This window comes from Boeremia exigua, assembly GCF_020726555.1.
Source record: "Boeremia exigua strain MPI-SDFR-AT-0100 chromosome Unknown C7974scaffold_16, whole genome shotgun sequence".
NCBI lineage: Eukaryota > Fungi > Ascomycota > Dothideomycetes > Pleosporales > Didymellaceae > Boeremia > Boeremia exigua.
This window is the reverse complement of record NW_025763533.1, coordinates 817,654-833,133: the sequence shown is the minus strand read 5'-3', so window position 1 is coordinate 833,133 and position 15,480 is coordinate 817,654. Positions and strand designations below refer to the sequence as shown.

The 15,480-nt window shown below is 51.2% G+C and overlaps 6 protein-coding genes across 6 annotated transcripts; 3 read left to right on the top strand and 3 right to left on the bottom strand.

Moving 5' to 3' along the window:
• Positions 1–2,939: 2,939 nt before the first annotated feature.
• C7974DRAFT_429495 (Crp/FNR family transcriptional regulator) lies at positions 2,940–4,045 on the top strand (the record flags this gene model as incomplete). The annotated part of the gene is made up of 6 exons (XM_046144639.1): positions 2,940–2,994; positions 3,048–3,108; positions 3,162–3,379; positions 3,439–3,494; positions 3,542–3,608; positions 3,674–4,045. 6 exons carry the CDS (start codon positions 2,940–2,942, stop codon positions 4,024–4,026), a joined length of 810 nt encoding a protein of 269 aa, XP_045991125.1. The 3' UTR covers positions 4,027–4,045.
• Positions 4,046–5,985: 1,940 nt separating this feature from the next.
• On the bottom strand, positions 5,986–6,962 carry C7974DRAFT_323497 (uncharacterized protein; the record flags this gene model as incomplete). The annotated part of the gene is made up of 2 exons (XM_046138905.1): positions 5,986–6,564; positions 6,621–6,962. The coding sequence occupies 2 exons, from the start codon at positions 6,960–6,962 to the stop codon at positions 5,986–5,988; spliced, it is 921 nt and encodes a 306-aa protein (XP_045991124.1).
• A 605-nt stretch (positions 6,963–7,567) lies between these two features.
• Positions 7,568–8,813, bottom strand: C7974DRAFT_323396 (uncharacterized protein; the record flags this gene model as incomplete). Its single annotated transcript, XM_046138895.1, has 4 exons — positions 7,568–8,437; positions 8,485–8,568; positions 8,615–8,681; positions 8,734–8,813. The coding sequence occupies 4 exons, from the start codon at positions 8,811–8,813 to the stop codon at positions 7,568–7,570; spliced, it is 1,101 nt and encodes a 366-aa protein (XP_045991123.1).
• A 2,314-nt stretch (positions 8,814–11,127) lies between these two features.
• Positions 11,128–11,970, bottom strand: C7974DRAFT_418993 (uncharacterized protein; the record flags this gene model as incomplete). Its single annotated transcript, XM_046144190.1, has 3 exons — positions 11,128–11,441; positions 11,491–11,857; positions 11,923–11,970. The coding sequence occupies 3 exons, from the start codon at positions 11,968–11,970 to the stop codon at positions 11,128–11,130; spliced, it is 729 nt and encodes a 242-aa protein (XP_045991122.1).
• A 202-nt stretch (positions 11,971–12,172) lies between these two features.
• Positions 12,173–13,504, top strand: C7974DRAFT_406992 (50S ribosomal protein-like protein L4). The gene is made up of 2 exons (XM_046143195.1): positions 12,173–12,934; positions 12,986–13,504. Exons 1-2 carry the CDS (start codon positions 12,281–12,283, stop codon positions 13,094–13,096), a joined length of 765 nt encoding a protein of 254 aa, XP_045991121.1. The 5' UTR covers positions 12,173–12,280; the 3' UTR covers positions 13,097–13,504.
• Positions 13,492–15,444, top strand: C7974DRAFT_406991 (GDP dissociation inhibitor). The gene is made up of 7 exons (XM_046143194.1): positions 13,492–13,710; positions 13,763–13,787; positions 13,836–13,895; positions 13,947–14,314; positions 14,367–14,918; positions 14,970–15,227; positions 15,278–15,444. Exons 1-7 carry the CDS (start codon positions 13,665–13,667, stop codon positions 15,364–15,366), a joined length of 1,398 nt encoding a protein of 465 aa, XP_045991120.1. The 5' UTR covers positions 13,492–13,664; the 3' UTR covers positions 15,367–15,444.
• The last annotated feature ends 36 nt before the right edge of the window (positions 15,445–15,480 follow it).

Here is a 15,480-nt window from a genome sequence, read left to right as displayed (position 1 = left end):
CATTGACGGACGAAATCGTGGCTTCCACTTTGTTTCGTCCGAAGAGCTTGAAAGATGCAGACTCAGGTCGTGCGGAGGTCATATCGAGGTACGGACCGGCTTGAAGGACGCATTTGAATGGGTTGGTGGATTGATGAATACCTTCCGCTTTGATGAAGTCACTCTGCGTGCACTTACCGAAGAAGGAACGGCCGGCTGGTAAACAGCGTGAAGTCAGCTAGCCACATGACGGAGTATACTGTGTAGAGATCCGTATTATAATAGAGATAGAGATGAAGCGTACATACCTACCGCTGTCTTGCACATTTCCTCGGTTCAATTGATCCAGACCCTGTTGGTGGGAGAGGCAGCAATTATCAGCACGACATTGACCATACCTACATTAGCCACCTAGGCAGATAGCATCGCAGACTCGAAGCAGACCCTCACAGAAGACTTGGTAATGGCATCCATTCCAGGCCCCGGCGAGTCAGATAGGTCGGGGACCGCCGTTGTCTCGGTACTTGCCATGTGCAGGACCCCGCCTATGGGACAGAGATACCGAAATGTTTCCGATTGGTTAGAAATGTTAAATCCAACCCCCGGCGGGCCAATAACGTGGAGAATAGCCACTTGTATTGCCACTTTTGGATTATTAAGTAGTACTATAAAACGTACTACCAAGTATGGGCACAATTTCACACTTAATATACTTCTCTACCCCTCTTCTCTTTCGTTATGATATCTACTCTGTCTCTCTTTCGCTCTCGCTCTCGCTTTCTCTCTCGTTCTCTGCCTCTACCCCCTCTCCAATTTTCTCGTTCCCCCCTCTCGCCCTTTCTCCCTGGATAGAATACCTGATAGAATAATATACCTGCGTGCTGAATACAAAAACCTGCTATAAATGTAAGAGACCCTACCATCCTACCATCCTATATAAGCCAAACCCCCTTCGTGGTGTTTTCCAGGTGCTAAATGCAGTGTTATTGACCCAACTTTGTAACCCAGTATCATCGTGCGACACGCAATCAACATTCCACCTGACATACGCCTCACACATCCCACAACCATCAGTTTCCCATCAGAATTCAACATTAGGGACAAGGGTCTCAACATCGACTTTGCTCTGACTTGTGATGTGCCCGACATCGGTGAGGACGAATTGGATGCCAAATTCAGGATAACAAGAACCGATAGTGGACCCAAAGCTCACACCAATCGCCTATTCATGCTCCTCATATCATTTGTCGTACACCGCCGCAACTGTTTGTCTAGGAGACCATAACTCATAACTCAACGCATGCTTGTTTGCGGAATCCAGCACAGACAACAAGGTGAACGCATCCAGTCCCACTAGCTTGATGAGCAAATTAAACCCCAGAATCACCCGCGCCTCGAGCGTCCAAGCCATGAGACATCAGTTCCAGACCCTCATTCTCTAAGACAGTGCTCATTGCGTTTCAAGCTCTCATTCCACCCCACGCTCGCCACCCAACTTCAGCATCCGCACGGCCACCCTCAACTTTGCCGACAACTCGGAACGCTACTTCACGGTTTCCTTTGAATTGTCGGAGGCAAAATTAAGGTAAGTGGCCACACAAGGACGTACTGAGTATATGGGAACGACCAAAGTAAGTAGAGTTTACTGGAATTGACTACCAACAGTATTTCCATCATTGAAATAAGAATAACGATCACTAAGCCATGCCTGATGGGCCACTTAACTGGCTAGGTATTAACGGAGAATACAACAATGACGAATTGGAATGGGTTGAACAGAAAGTCCTAAGTGAGGCGGATCAAAGTCGATGCTGGGCCTAGATCATCGATGATTAAGATGAAGGAAGAACCGATTTCATTCGAATTATCCGAGCGAAGGTCTCGCTGGACATTGTCTGGTTTATTAATACCCAAGGCTCACTTCGGAGGCCGTACGGTGACAATCTCTGTTGCACATACTGGAAGAGCAGAGAAATCGATGTGGCAATATGAACGTGATGCTGCTAGATGCAGATGTCTTGTTTAAAGCAAGCAGATCGGGCGGATGAGCACAAGGAGTCCGATCTACGCCCCCTGAATCATTCCAAGGTTCTGTCATTGAAGGTAGTAGAACACGGTTAGCTCAGGATTAGGTAAAGACCTACCTGATCCTTCGATCTTATCTTCTTAGTTGCAAAAGGAGGAACAGCTTATCCGCAGGATCTTTAACTAGTATTCTTCTAGCTCAATGTCGCAAGTCTGCACCACGGCGGCTGCGCCAGAAAAGGCATGTAGCGGTACGGACCGAAGACGCGCGAAGCTGTATTGGAGAATTTCACCCAATCATAATATCTGAAGGTATTAATTGCCTTCCGCTTGTCCAATTCAAGGTTGTTAAAGTTTTAACACCCCAGCCCCTATCGTTATTAGCCACTCCGCGATCCACTTACACTGCTCGTGACAGGAACCGTAGTATCCATTTCATATAAACAACATCGCCACTTGCGCAATTGCAGGGGCGCGTGGCAAGCCTCGGACTGCGCCAAAAAAGAACAGCGCTTGACAGGGAAGGCTTTGTGTAGAAATTTCACCATGCTCTATCCCATACCTCAGTGCGATCCTGGACCTCTGTACCACGTCATAACTGCCGTGGTGGTGCCGGCAGAATGTGGCTTCACAGCATGCAGGTACCCACACACGAGTATGATAGACCATCGGCCGAGGGCCTCGTCCTTCTTTCATTGCACAGTACCCACCGACACTCGTGAATTGCGCCGGCCGACACGCAAGCGCTAGGTGAAACCGAAGAGCCCACTCGTAGAAAAGATAAATCTCCTTCCTATCTCGGCCAACCTTGGTCTACCTTGGCGTGGAGTTTGCCATGTTGCTGGAGGTTGCGTCATATGTTGGTGACCTTATATGAAAGGCTGGCTGGAAGACGTGATCTCGATATCACCTTACGACAGCTTCCTACTTTCACAATGAGATTCGCACTTGCCTTGGCAGCTTTCGCTGTTGCTGCTGCTCAATCAACTTGTGAGTACATGTGTCATTTTATCATGTACATTCCTGATCACAGTACTTGACAGCCCTCAACTCTGACCGTAGCCTTTTGCTCTTCAGCAAGACTGCTGGTTACCGTCATGAAAGGTGAGTGACATCTGTATGTTCACACGAGACCCAAACTCACGCAATGTTGATAGTATCCCGGATGCTATTGAGCTCGTTACTTCCATCGCCAACGAGAATGGATGGTCTGTCACTGCCACAGAAGACTCTTCGATCTTTACATCGGAAGGATTGAGCAGCTACTCAAGCCTGGTGTTCTTGCACACAACAGGCGATCTTCTTGTTTCGCACGAATATGAGGCACTACATGAGTACTTGCTCAACGGTGGTTCGTGGTTGGGCATACACGCTGGTGCGTATAAAATTTCTCCATTTCCATCATAGACATCCACTGATGCAAGTCTGATTTAGCCGGCGACTTTGGAAACAACACACCACCTTGGTACAACACGTTAGTTGGAGCACAGGTCAGTTCTCACATGAGAAAAATTGCGCATCCGACTCACATCTGCAGTTTGAGTTCCACCCCTGCGCTCCTGAATGGACATGCAGTCCAGCCCAGCTCGAGCGTTATCCCGCCTGTGAGTGATTTGAAGTGTCACCGAACATCGGTGACTCGTTCACTGACTATGACTAACAATATCAGCTGGCAACATTCGATCCGATATCGTCACTATCAAAGACACGACACATCCTTCAACAGTCGGTCTTCCCGTATCAGAAAACAGAACAGATGAGTGGTACTCGTACCGAACCAACCCGAGCGAATCTTCGCATTACACTGTACTCGCTATTCTAGAGGAAACTTACATCGATGAGATCACACCAGCGTACTTGAGCATGGCGCCTGAACATCCCATCTCCTGGTATTCGACCTTCGAGGGTAAGGCGAGGTCATGGTACACTGGCATGGGACATACTAAGGAGAGCTATACCGAGCCGTACTTCGTTGAACATGTTGCGGGTGGTCTGAAGTGGGTTCTCGGTCTGGAAGACTAGTTTTACCAATAACTTGTGCTTCCTTTGCGGTAGTGCTGCCGATTCAAGATGTATTTGCACGACACTCTCTGAATGGTGATAACTAGATCACATTCCAATCAATTGCAACCGTAGATGTCTTGTACATACGATCACTAAATCGAAAACAAGACCCCCCCAAAAATTCCTATCATTCATGTAAATCTAGGCAAAGGAATAGTCACTTGAGGAAGTTGCCCCCGAACAAAAGCGAGAAGGATATAGATCTTTCTGGTTTAAAATCGTGTCACAGGCAAAATCAGGCGTGGCTAAACCTGATGCTATCATCGATCAGGCGCACGCCATCTGTTCAGTTCTTACCATTTTAAAGTAGCAAGAGTAGAGAGAGAGAGCAAAACATACATAGACGTCCCGCCAGCTTACTTCAAAGTTTATGGAACCCAGAGAGCAGAGAGACCAAGCTCATCATAGAGCATGTGTGCCCTTTCGGTGTAAGGTTTCAGAGAGTATAGAAATGGTTTGTTCCGAGCTGGTGTGAGGGGCAGAGATCTAGAGAGAGGCAGACAAGAATCGAAGCAGGAGGCCATCTCACAAACGGAGACTCTTTTAGATATGCAAAATCAAGACAGAAGTGATAGTCCTGGTGATGCACAGTATAGGGGTGGATTCTATCTCGCAGATTTCAGGAGTGTGTAGTCGGAACAACAGCCTAAACTCGAGGTGAAGGTTCCATGCCAATATTAGAGGACACGCATCAACGCTATATGAAGGTTGTTCCGTTTCATGTCTTCGCTGGGATCAGTTTCAATAGATCCGCAGGGTGCTTTCCACATGAATTCCTGGTTGAGGAATTTGAGGACAGACAAAGGGACGGCCAGAACAGTGCGAACCTAGCCAACGAAACTACATTGAGCACACTTGTTACTTGGACTCTCAGCATGCGGCTAAAGTCATAGAAGCAGCAGATACTGATGCATAACAGCGCAAACATAACAGATAATGCCACTTTCTTCGAGCCGGCACCGAGAGGATAATGGTCACAGACTTAAATTTGGGTTTCCAGACATCAAGCGCAGATGTTCAACATAAGACTCAGCGACCGGAATGAATAACGTACATGAACCGTTTGCCTTTGGTGGGGTTGAGGTCAGATCAGGGACAGAACATTTCGAATAGTGTGCGTTGAGGAGACCCACGTCGGTCGGACATATAGACGTCCACGAGATTATTTCGATACAAAGAAGAAGGCAAGAAACAGACATGCTGCTTCTTCAACTGCATTAGTAGAGCGTTGGACCAAGACAGGCATCGCCCTTTGTATTCATTGCTTTCGCAGAGAAAAGCAGTCAGGCACGTCCTGAGGTTTGATTCTGACGTTTGGCACGTAATCCAAGCAGACAGACACAAGATTCCCGATGGTGGTTTGGCAGAGAGTCGGAGGCAGACAGACGTCATTTTCTTATGACAGGGGATTCGACATCGACAGACATGGCCTTGTCTTCGTCAAATTTTGACAGAGAATCCGGAGTGGTCATGCAATGTCTCCACATCGTTTCGGCAGAAAGTTCGCAGCAGACCGACGGACCAGCATGGCGCACAAGCTATGTCGTTTTCGAGTCGATCAGCTTTACAAGCAGTGACTTACAAGCAGTGACGAAGGAGATAAAAGATTAGGGCGGCGGCGGTTTAAATACACGCGTGAGCGGTGAGTCAGTCTCAGACGCCAAACGGTCGCAAGAGCACACGGAGGGCCAAGTGGTTGAGAAACTGTTGTTGCATGATCTCATGTCTAGGTGCAAAAATGTCTAGATCAAACGCCGTGCTATGTACTGACCATGAGGCTGCTGAACGCAGCTTGAGTGGAGTGCCATGCTTTTCGCCCGTAACGCCATCGTGAATACCAAATGCTGGTAGATACGTGCAGCGCATTTATACACGCTGAATGGCCCAATGTATACTTTTCCTCTCGAGTTCCGCGATTTACTCCAGCCTTTCCATCAAACCTCTCCTCACCTTCGTGTTCACTACGCCTCCCACACCAAACGCAGGAATGATCCTCCCAATTCTGGCAAACGCGCTCTTAGCCCAGTTCTTCACAACCTGCGCAACGCGACCCTCGGCCCCGGCCATGCCCGCACCGGGACGGTTGTACAGATCCAGACCCAGCAGATGCAGCGGGGTGCTCACGAACTGGATCGCAGCTGGGGTCGCAAACTGCGCGACGCTGGCGCCCGCGACGTACCTCCTCATCTCGTCGCCCATGTAAGCGTCGATCTTGGGCGCGAAGAGTGGCGGCAGGTTGAACGAGGCGAAGATTGTCAGGCAGTCGCGGACGGTGAAGAGAGCGAATGTGGGCAGGGGGACGGGTCGTTTCGAGCCGCTGCTGCCGAAGAGCTGGGTAAACTGGTTGTCTTTGTAGAGGCAGAGGGCGAGGTTCGAGGTCGAGACTGCCAGGAACTTGGAAGTGCCAGCGGTGGTGCTGGAGTAGGCGGTGTTGGTGCGTGCGGAGGAGACGGTGTCGATGCTGTTTGCGGTGAAGTAGGTGCCGAAGTACAGGCTCTGATGAGTTGCGTCAGTTTGTGTTGCTCGATGACTTGCACAGGAGAGAGACATACGAAGATCAGCACGAACGGCCGACTTCCCAGAAATCGGTGCGGCTTCAGTAGCAGCTCTCGAGCGCTCGTCTTCAAGCTCTCGCCGAGTGTGTTTCTCCCGCTCGCGTTCTCCATGATGCCTTTGTCGATCATCGTGATGATGGGCGCAACGAGCGTACCAGCAGCGCATGCAGCGAGCGCATCGCTTCCAAGGCGCAGACCGAGTTTGTTTGTGTTCCACTTCGTCGGCGCGTCTTTGGGCGTGTCTTTCGGTGTCGTCATCGCAGGTATCGTTTCCTTCAAAATAACGGGCTCGTCGCCAATGGCAATTGACCTCTTGACCTGTTTCTGCTCTTCCCCCATTGCAGCTTCCTCCTGTGACTGACGAACTCTCTCTTTCTATGCTGCATGTAACGAGCGGCTGTTCACGGGATAACTTTTGCGCGTCGCAAGCGATGGACAGTGATTGAATCAGCTGGCGACAACGCCTAGAGGTAAGTTGGAAAATCTCAAAAGCTCAATGACAGAGCTCGAGAAGAAAGAGAAACGCGACACAAAGTCACGGTAGTCGTACGATAACGGTATCTAGCTTGATGCTGATGCGCTGAACTTTCCGTGTATCGGCTTTTGAACGCAATAACTCCGAGCCGACTTCGGATTACCCAAAATGACGGCTACTTGTCCGATCTCACCAACATCCATCCCGTCGATGGTATATAACTATGGGTAGCGACGGGTGCATTGTGTGATAGTACGATATCGGACGCATGATACCTGTCGCGTCTGTCGTTGTGGGGATATGGGGAACGGCAGTGGAGACGGCGCTTGAAGGGTAGCTTCGGCTGAGCTATGGGACCCTGGTGAGCGACGCAGTCAGGTGATCACTTCGCATAGCAAGATCAAGATGCACAGCAATTCGTCATTCATTAATCGTACAGAGCGTTGCATAGATACTCAGACATGCGTACTTAAGCCATAGTCCTTGGACTTGTAGGTAGCGTCGCAGTACTCCCCCAAGTCCTCTCCCCCATACTGGCAGGTACAGTCATGAACGGCTTCCACTCCTTCTCTCCTTCTCCCCCATCTCCACCCCGCGGAAACAATGCAATTGTTTCCATCTCGAGCGGTTCAATCTGCGGTTTCCTGCCCACCCTTGGGCGCTCGATCTCCGCCACCTTTCTTCCACTTGCCGCGCGCTCAGTCCGCTCTCGTCGCTTAAAAAGTAGTCTCAAGAATGGGATAGAGGCCGATATGATACCGCTGTTGATCTCGACCTGTCCCCACAGAAGAAGGTCGGTGCCGTAGATGGCGGAATTCCACGGCGACTCGGCCCAAAGCGTCATCACGCGCATCCGGATTGAAGACGCCACGATGGCGAGCACGCCAACCGAGAAGATTCCGACCAGTGCCAGCCTTTGGCGCAGTGGTACGCCGAGGCTGAGGAGTATCGGAATCGGGATCAAGAGGATGACAACGTCACTGAACAGGTTCAGTGCTGCTGTGACAATGAATAGGATCGTGGGATCGTAGCATTGAACTTTGGGCGTATTTGGATTTGGTACCGTATCGAATTGTGCAAGATACACTTCCGTGTTCCATGCGTCTGACGGCTTTCGACATTGAAACACTGCAGCTGCGACAGCGCCGAAGGAATATACGCTCACGAAAATGATGGTCCCGTTAATGACGCGGCGTTGATTGCGATGCGATGCGATGGTTCTGAAGAAGTAGAGAATGCTCAGCTTGACAAAGCAGAGTGCTGCGACGTACACGGCGCGATACAGCCACCACGTAATCATCACGCCTTTGACGTATCCCTCCACCAATGGGCGCTTCTCCTGATTACAGGTCAGCCAAATACCAACATGGAAAGGCTAGGCCTTACCGGAATGCGATAAAAACTTGGGCGAATGTGACTGCTCGTCTGGTCCTGGAAATAGTTTACGACCAGGTTTGCCCATGTTAGAACCTTGACTGTCAGCGAAAGCTTCAGGGGTTGGTAGCGGACACCATACCAGAGCAACAAACATGAGATGATCCGTTGCCGTTACTGCTCCGATGAGGTAGTATCGACAGTAGTAGCTAATCAAACATGTCAGTATCTTCTATTTTCGCCTAGTACAGTTAGACGTACCGTAGGGCTACGACCAAAGTCGATAGACCGGTCAGTACGCAGCCGGTAATCACCACGACGAAGCCTGGACGAATGTACATGTCGTCTATATTTTCAGACGAATAACATCGGTCTCCAAGCTCAAGCTGAAACGGACTGCAATTCTTAAAAGCACATTTAATTGATGGTTAAACGAAAGGAGAGAAGAAATAGGAAAAAATCGTGCGGACATGCATGTATAAGAGGACTAGAGAACCCCTCACACTCTGGCGGATGTCCCCTGGGCCGGCGCGTTTCCCCAGATTCCGTACCTGCACGCCATCGCCTGCGGTCTGTGACATGTGCACCCACACAACTACAAGGCACACGACTCGGCGGGACATGAGTGTTATGCGAGTGGTCGTAGAAGCGGACGATGGATTCTAGAAGCGAGGATTTGCTCGGGCGTGGATCCACATCAAGTCCACGGGCAGGGGAGCAGATCCGCGGTTGATGATAATCAATATACCGAGGTGGAGTGGCGTTCAAACTACAGGTCTTCGAGGCCTATTCAACCGTGCAATGTAAGCGATACGGCTCTGGAGCAGCATATCGAACAGTGCGTGACCAGAAGCGTGTCGCGTACGTAGTAGAATCCTACGTCCTTCCAAGAACGATCAACTCCGTGTTAAATATATGGGTAATGTATGCACATCTGTTTCGTGAGTTGATGATTGATCAATCGTATCGCCATATCTGCCTCCTTATTGTCCAGGGTGCAAAATATGGTGGGTGTCTGAGATATTAGGCTGAAACGCGGCTTGTGGCCTCGCTAAACCGCTTCGATCAGGAATCTGTCCTGTTTATGTTCATCGTTAGTAGTTACATGAGGGTAATATAAACTTGATCGTGCCTCAGTCAGGAGGGAAATGCATGCATTGTCATCCTGATGACGTCTGTTTGGATTCAAGTGACGGATAGGAATTCCGGACAAGCGTAGTGTTCAGTACCAGATGATGAGACGCTGCTGCGATTGTGGAAGCTGCTAGAGCGGGAGCAGAGCAGTACTTGTGGTTTGATGACCGTCAGGGACAAGCCTGTCTTCGAAGTCATTGAGTTTGTGTTGTCCGAGCCATGAAGATCATTGGGTGATCGTCGAGCCTCGTGCAGTAGTATGAAGCAATGAAGGTCAGCATCCAAAACACCTCCCAGGAACGAAATATGTGGTCGGGTACCTATACGGTAAGTATCCAGTGTGGTACAGTCAATGCTGTTGGATTTATATAATAAGCAGCACGCCAGCTAGAAAGGCTCCAGTCGACTGATCATAGCATCTTCAAGCGGCGAAAACGCAGCATCAGAGACCTACTATCAACGCAGCTTAGAAGCGTGCGACGTAACTGCGAGTTTTATACATGTGTCGGTGCTGTCAAAAGAGTCAAAGTTTACTGGTAAAGTTTCGGCACGTGGGAGCAGACCCGCTGGTCAAGGCCCAGGCAAGCGCAAACCAGTCAGCCCTCGATCTCAACCTCGGCTTGCCTGAGTGAGCAGAGCCAAACACCCCAAACACCCCAAACATCCCCCTTGCTGCCAACCGCGATAAGCATTTGATCGATGTTGCGCGACCGCTGTGTCCGGTCCACATCTGGGGCAGTGCGGTGCGCCAATGCCTGACTCATTTTTAGCGTGAATGACTCACTATATGGGCCTGTGATTGGCTGCGGACGACGTCAGTCCATCACGAACACAACCTTCATCGAGCGCTGGGAAAGGACGGTTGAACACAGGTAGTTGCGATTCTTAGGGTTGAAATTTGCGGGTTCAGAGGAATTGGACTGAGTGAAATGTATCATAAGGTGATCAGTTGTTTTCCTTGTACTCGAAATGTGTGCCTGCAATGGCGTGGGCTCCAGCTCCAGCTGCATTGTCTTATCGAGTCTCTCGTCATGGCTTCATGGCTTCAAGAAGTTTGCGCATGGTGATACATACTCTTGCCTCGTCTTCTATTGTTGAAACAGATATGTCGTGATTAAGCTCAGCGTGTCCAGGCTATAGTATACAATGTGAAGAAGCGAGGAGGGTCTACGGCCTATTCTTCAATGAAACTGTCCGCATCGGCACAGGATCGCTTGCGTTCAGATCGACTCATCGTGAATCAAAGTGATCGTGTAGCTCAGTAGCAATGGGTGTATAAAAGAAGGACAATTGAACTCATCACCGAAGAGCATGCAATACTGCGCGTACAGTGATCGAGTGAGTACATTTTCCATTACCGAGTAGCCTCAGAGATTATATCCTACATTTGCCGATCTGATGCTGCCATGAACAGGGCAGCAATGATCGTACATATTTTCCGACATCGTCTGAAAGGAGGCATTTCCCACCGTCCATAGAATGAGAATTGAAGAGACAAGAGGACTGACTGCAAACATAAAGCTACTTTTGCGAACGGATGAGAGCACGTAGAGCTTCCACTTCGCCCTCGAGCTTAGCACAGCGGACCTTCCACTCATCGCTTTCGGCTTTCGCCTGCTTGAGCTCAGCTTCGAGGCCAGACACTTGGTCGACCCGCTTTTGCCGGTACCGGCGAGCTGCGAGGGTGTTGGCTTTGCGTTTCTCAATCTTGGTTGGGGGCTCAGTAGGAGGGCTGCTTTTTGTTGAAGTTGACAATCTAGTGGGAGGAGAGTGTTCTGGTGAGTACGAGTTCTGGTTTTGGAAGCTTGTCGACGAGGAACCAGACTGAGAACGATCTGCGGTTGTAAGTATGGAGTGCGAGTGCGTGGGGACGGGGTCTCTTACTGGGCTCCATTGGGGTTGTCATACTCATGTCGAACGTAGTGTGCATGTTAGGTGCCATGGCTAAGAGGTTGATATGTTCTTCGGTGGTCATAAGAAGCGGACTTCCTCCAGGAGCGAGGCTGTGGTGAAGCGCATTGCGAGCAAACTGCTCATTGCCAGAGGGTAGAGAGAGAGAGTGCCAGTTCGTAGTGTCGAAGAAAGTGTTATCGGGGGTGACCAGAGCAGAAAAAGAAGAGGTAGAAGCCAAGGGAAGTGAGGTATCAAGAAGTGCAATGCTAGAATCGGCAGTGGTGAAGTTCAAGTCCTGGTCCCAACTAATAAGCGGCGTCCCACGGAGGCTTGGCAGCTGTGCCGAGTTGTCGCGGTGCTTATACAGGTCAGTCTTCGGTCAAGTGCATGTGCATGGGACAGCCACTTACAGCAGAAAGCGACGGCGCGTTGGCTTGGGACGAACTGCATGTTTGCGGCGGTATACTGCATGATGAAATGTCAAAGAGCGGGTCCTGATCCCCGCTGGTGAAATCGAAGAATTCGTCAAGGGAAATTGAAGCTGAGGAAAAGCCCTCTCGGTGTCGACCTGAAGAGGGCGGGTTTTGGGATGAGGAGTGTACGATCGGGAGGGCCTCAGGCTCTTTAAGGGCGGCGCGCTGGGCCGACTGGGTGGTAGCCTGTAGCGCACTTGGACCGGAAGCTGCAGGTCAGACGCACGGACGAATCATGGAAAGCGCTACTCGGGCTCAACTTTCGATGCACCGCCGCCCTTTTGCGTCCGCAGCATTCAATCCTCGCAATGGCGTCCACATCCACCTGCCGCCTGCTGCGGCCAAGCCTGACATCAGCGCGATCTGATGCAGTCCTCGCGCTCCTAACCCCATCGACACGATGCGCGCGATTTTCGACTTCGCCGACGCTGCAGAAAAAAGACAACAACAGCAACCGCGGCGTATCCGCCGTTAGACGGACCGGCTTGCGCGCAAGACAGACGCTCTCTGTTAGGCAGAAAGACTTTGAGAACCAGCAATTGCCGACACCAGTGAAGGTTGAGGAGAAGCCGACAGGAACACAGGACCACGGGCTCTGGGACTTCTTCAAGAACCAGACTCTGCTTTCGACACCCACAGAGCTTTCGCAGCATGGCCGAGAATGGACAATGGGCGAGCTTCGTAGCAAGGATTGGGATTCACTGCACCAGCTTTGGTGGGTGTGTGTCAAAGAGCGCAATCGTCTTGCAACCGAGAAGTTGGAGCGCGCCCGTCTGAAGGCTCTGTACGGCGATCACGAGGGAAAGGAGAGAGACGAGGCGGTTCAGAAAACCATGAAGGCAATCCTCGACACACTAGCCGAGCGAACACAAGCATATCAGGAGGCGCTCGCACTCGCCAGCCAGGATCCCTCCATCGACCTGAGCAGGACAGACGGGCCGCAGTACACCCAGCTGCCTTACGTGAGTTATCTTGATCGCCTGTGTGTATAATTTGCTAACGCAGTACATCAGGATCCATTAGAACCAGAGGCTTTTGAGGAGGAAGCGCCTGCCGCCGCCGCCGATGCTGCGAAGGATAACACAAGCCAATCGAACGAGAAGCTGAATCTGAGAGCAGCGTAGAGATAGAGAAGACTGCGCTAGAAAGCAATGCAGTTTGATCGTTGGTCGCAGGCTTTGGTCAGAAGCTGTGCTGCAGCCGATGCAGCCGATGCAGCACGGTTGAGCAGCAAACTGTTGTTCCTGAGAAGCACCAAAGCATGCATACACGGTATGCGCGATCGCCAGTGTATCGTGTCAGGGGAATTTGCCCAAGTCGTGATGTGATTATAGCGATGTATTAGACAGTGTACAGTACTGGACTGGCTCAGGGGATGAGCAGACACGGGCGCTTTCTGCCAGAGGGCATGAACCTTTTGTAAAATATCTGGCAGGGCGAACACATGATTTTGATGAAGTTGTCTGTGCTCTAGCATAAATGCAGGTCAAGTTGTGGATAACTCTGTTGTGCCAGGTCTGTTTTGACGATGCTGCATGAATGAGCCTCAACGCCACTTGCATAACGCGAGTCAAGGCAGCTCCAGGTACCCCACATCTAATGCCCTCTCACCGCCATCCACCTCTGCTTTCTCACGCTCGAGTAGACAACTCACACAAACACACACCCTAGTCTTCACCACAAACAGCAACCATGGATGAGATCGCGCCCGAGTACGACGTCGTGGTTCTGGGAACAGGTGGGCTGCCTCTACCCCGCCCGACCCGCCGCTGAGAGCTAACACTCCGCAGGTCTCACAGAATGCGTCCTTTCAGGGTAACACATATGCTCGCCTGCGCGAAGCACGCACTGACAGTCTTCCAGTGTTCTCAGCGTGAAGGGCAAGAAGGTGCTGCACATTGACCGCAACGACCACTATGGAGGGTACGTGTCACTTATAGCCGCCGCTGCTGTGTGATGGCTAACATACTCCAGCGAGTCTGCGTCCCTCAACATCGAGGCGCTCTTCAAGAAGTACGGCCAGACCGAGGGCGAGCCATGGAAGAAGTACGGCCGTGTCAACGACTGGAACATCGACCTCGTCCCCAAGCTCCTGATGGCCAACGGCGAGCTCACCAACATCCTCGTCTCCACCGACGTCACAAAGTACCTCGAGTTCAAGCAGATTGCCGGCAGCTACGTCCAGCAGGGCGCTGCCACCAAGGCCACCGTTGCCAAGGTCCCGTCTGATGCTGGCGAGGCTCTCCGCTCGCCGCTGATGGGTCTCTTTGAGAAGCGCAGGGCTCGCAACTTCCTCGAGTGGGTTGGCGCATACACAGCAGACGATGCCGCTACACACAAGGGTCAGTTTGCGTTTCGACACTGGCTACGATAGGTTGCTAAAAGCTTGAACAGGTCTCGATGTGAAGAACTGCACCATGAAGGACGTATACGACAAGTTCGGACTGGAAGCTACCACTCGTGATTTCATCGGTCACTCCATGGCTCTTTACCAGACCGACGACTACATCAACCAGACCGGCGCTGCAAACGAAGCCATCGAGCGCATTCGTCTCTACGTCAACTCCATGGCACGTTATGGCAAGTCCCCGTACATCTACCCCCTGTACGGCTTGGGCGAGCTTCCCCAGGGCTTCGCCCGCCTCTCAGCTATCTACGGAGGCACATACATGCTCAACACCGATGTTGACGAGTTCCTCTACGACGGCAGCAAGGTTGTTGGCATCAAGGCTACCATGAAGGAGAAGGACGACGCTGGCCCCGGCATGAAGTTCGAGACCAAAGCGAAGAAGATTCTTGCCGACCCCACCTACTTCCCCGGAAAGGCGCGCGTCACTGGCCATTTGCTGAAGGCCATTTGCATTCTTAACCACCCCGTTCCTAATACCGACAACTCCGACTCTCTGCAGTTGATCATTCCCCAGTCGCAGGTCGGCCGCAAGAACGGTAAGACGTCTGAACTTTCAGTGATGGAACTTGTATTAATTTCCTTGACAGATATCTACGTTGCCGTCGTTTCATCCGCTCACAACGTTTGCCCCAAGGGCTACTACATCGCCATCGTCTCGACTATCGCCGAGACAGACGCCAACCACCACCTTGAGCTCCAGCCTGGTCTTGACCGTCTCGGCAAGATCGAGGAGCAGTTCATGGGCCAGCCCATTCCACTCTACGAGCCCCTCGAGAGCGGCACCGATGACAACATCTTCCTCTCCAAGAGCTACGACGCCACAAGCCACTTCGAGACCACAACAGGTCAGTTCCATCCCGCCGCAGCCTTGCTGTGTCAAACTAACAAACTGCAGATGACATCAAGGATATCTACCAGCGTGCCGAGGGCCACGAGCTTGTTGTTGAAGGCCTGAGGGATGGACAGTTCAATGTCGAGGCATAGGAGAACGGGGACTTTGCAGACTGAATGAATAGCAAGCGATCGTTTTAGAATACCAACTCATCCCAAGTACTTTTCCCGCGGAAGTTTTCCGTTTTGGGCGATGGTCCCTGAGCT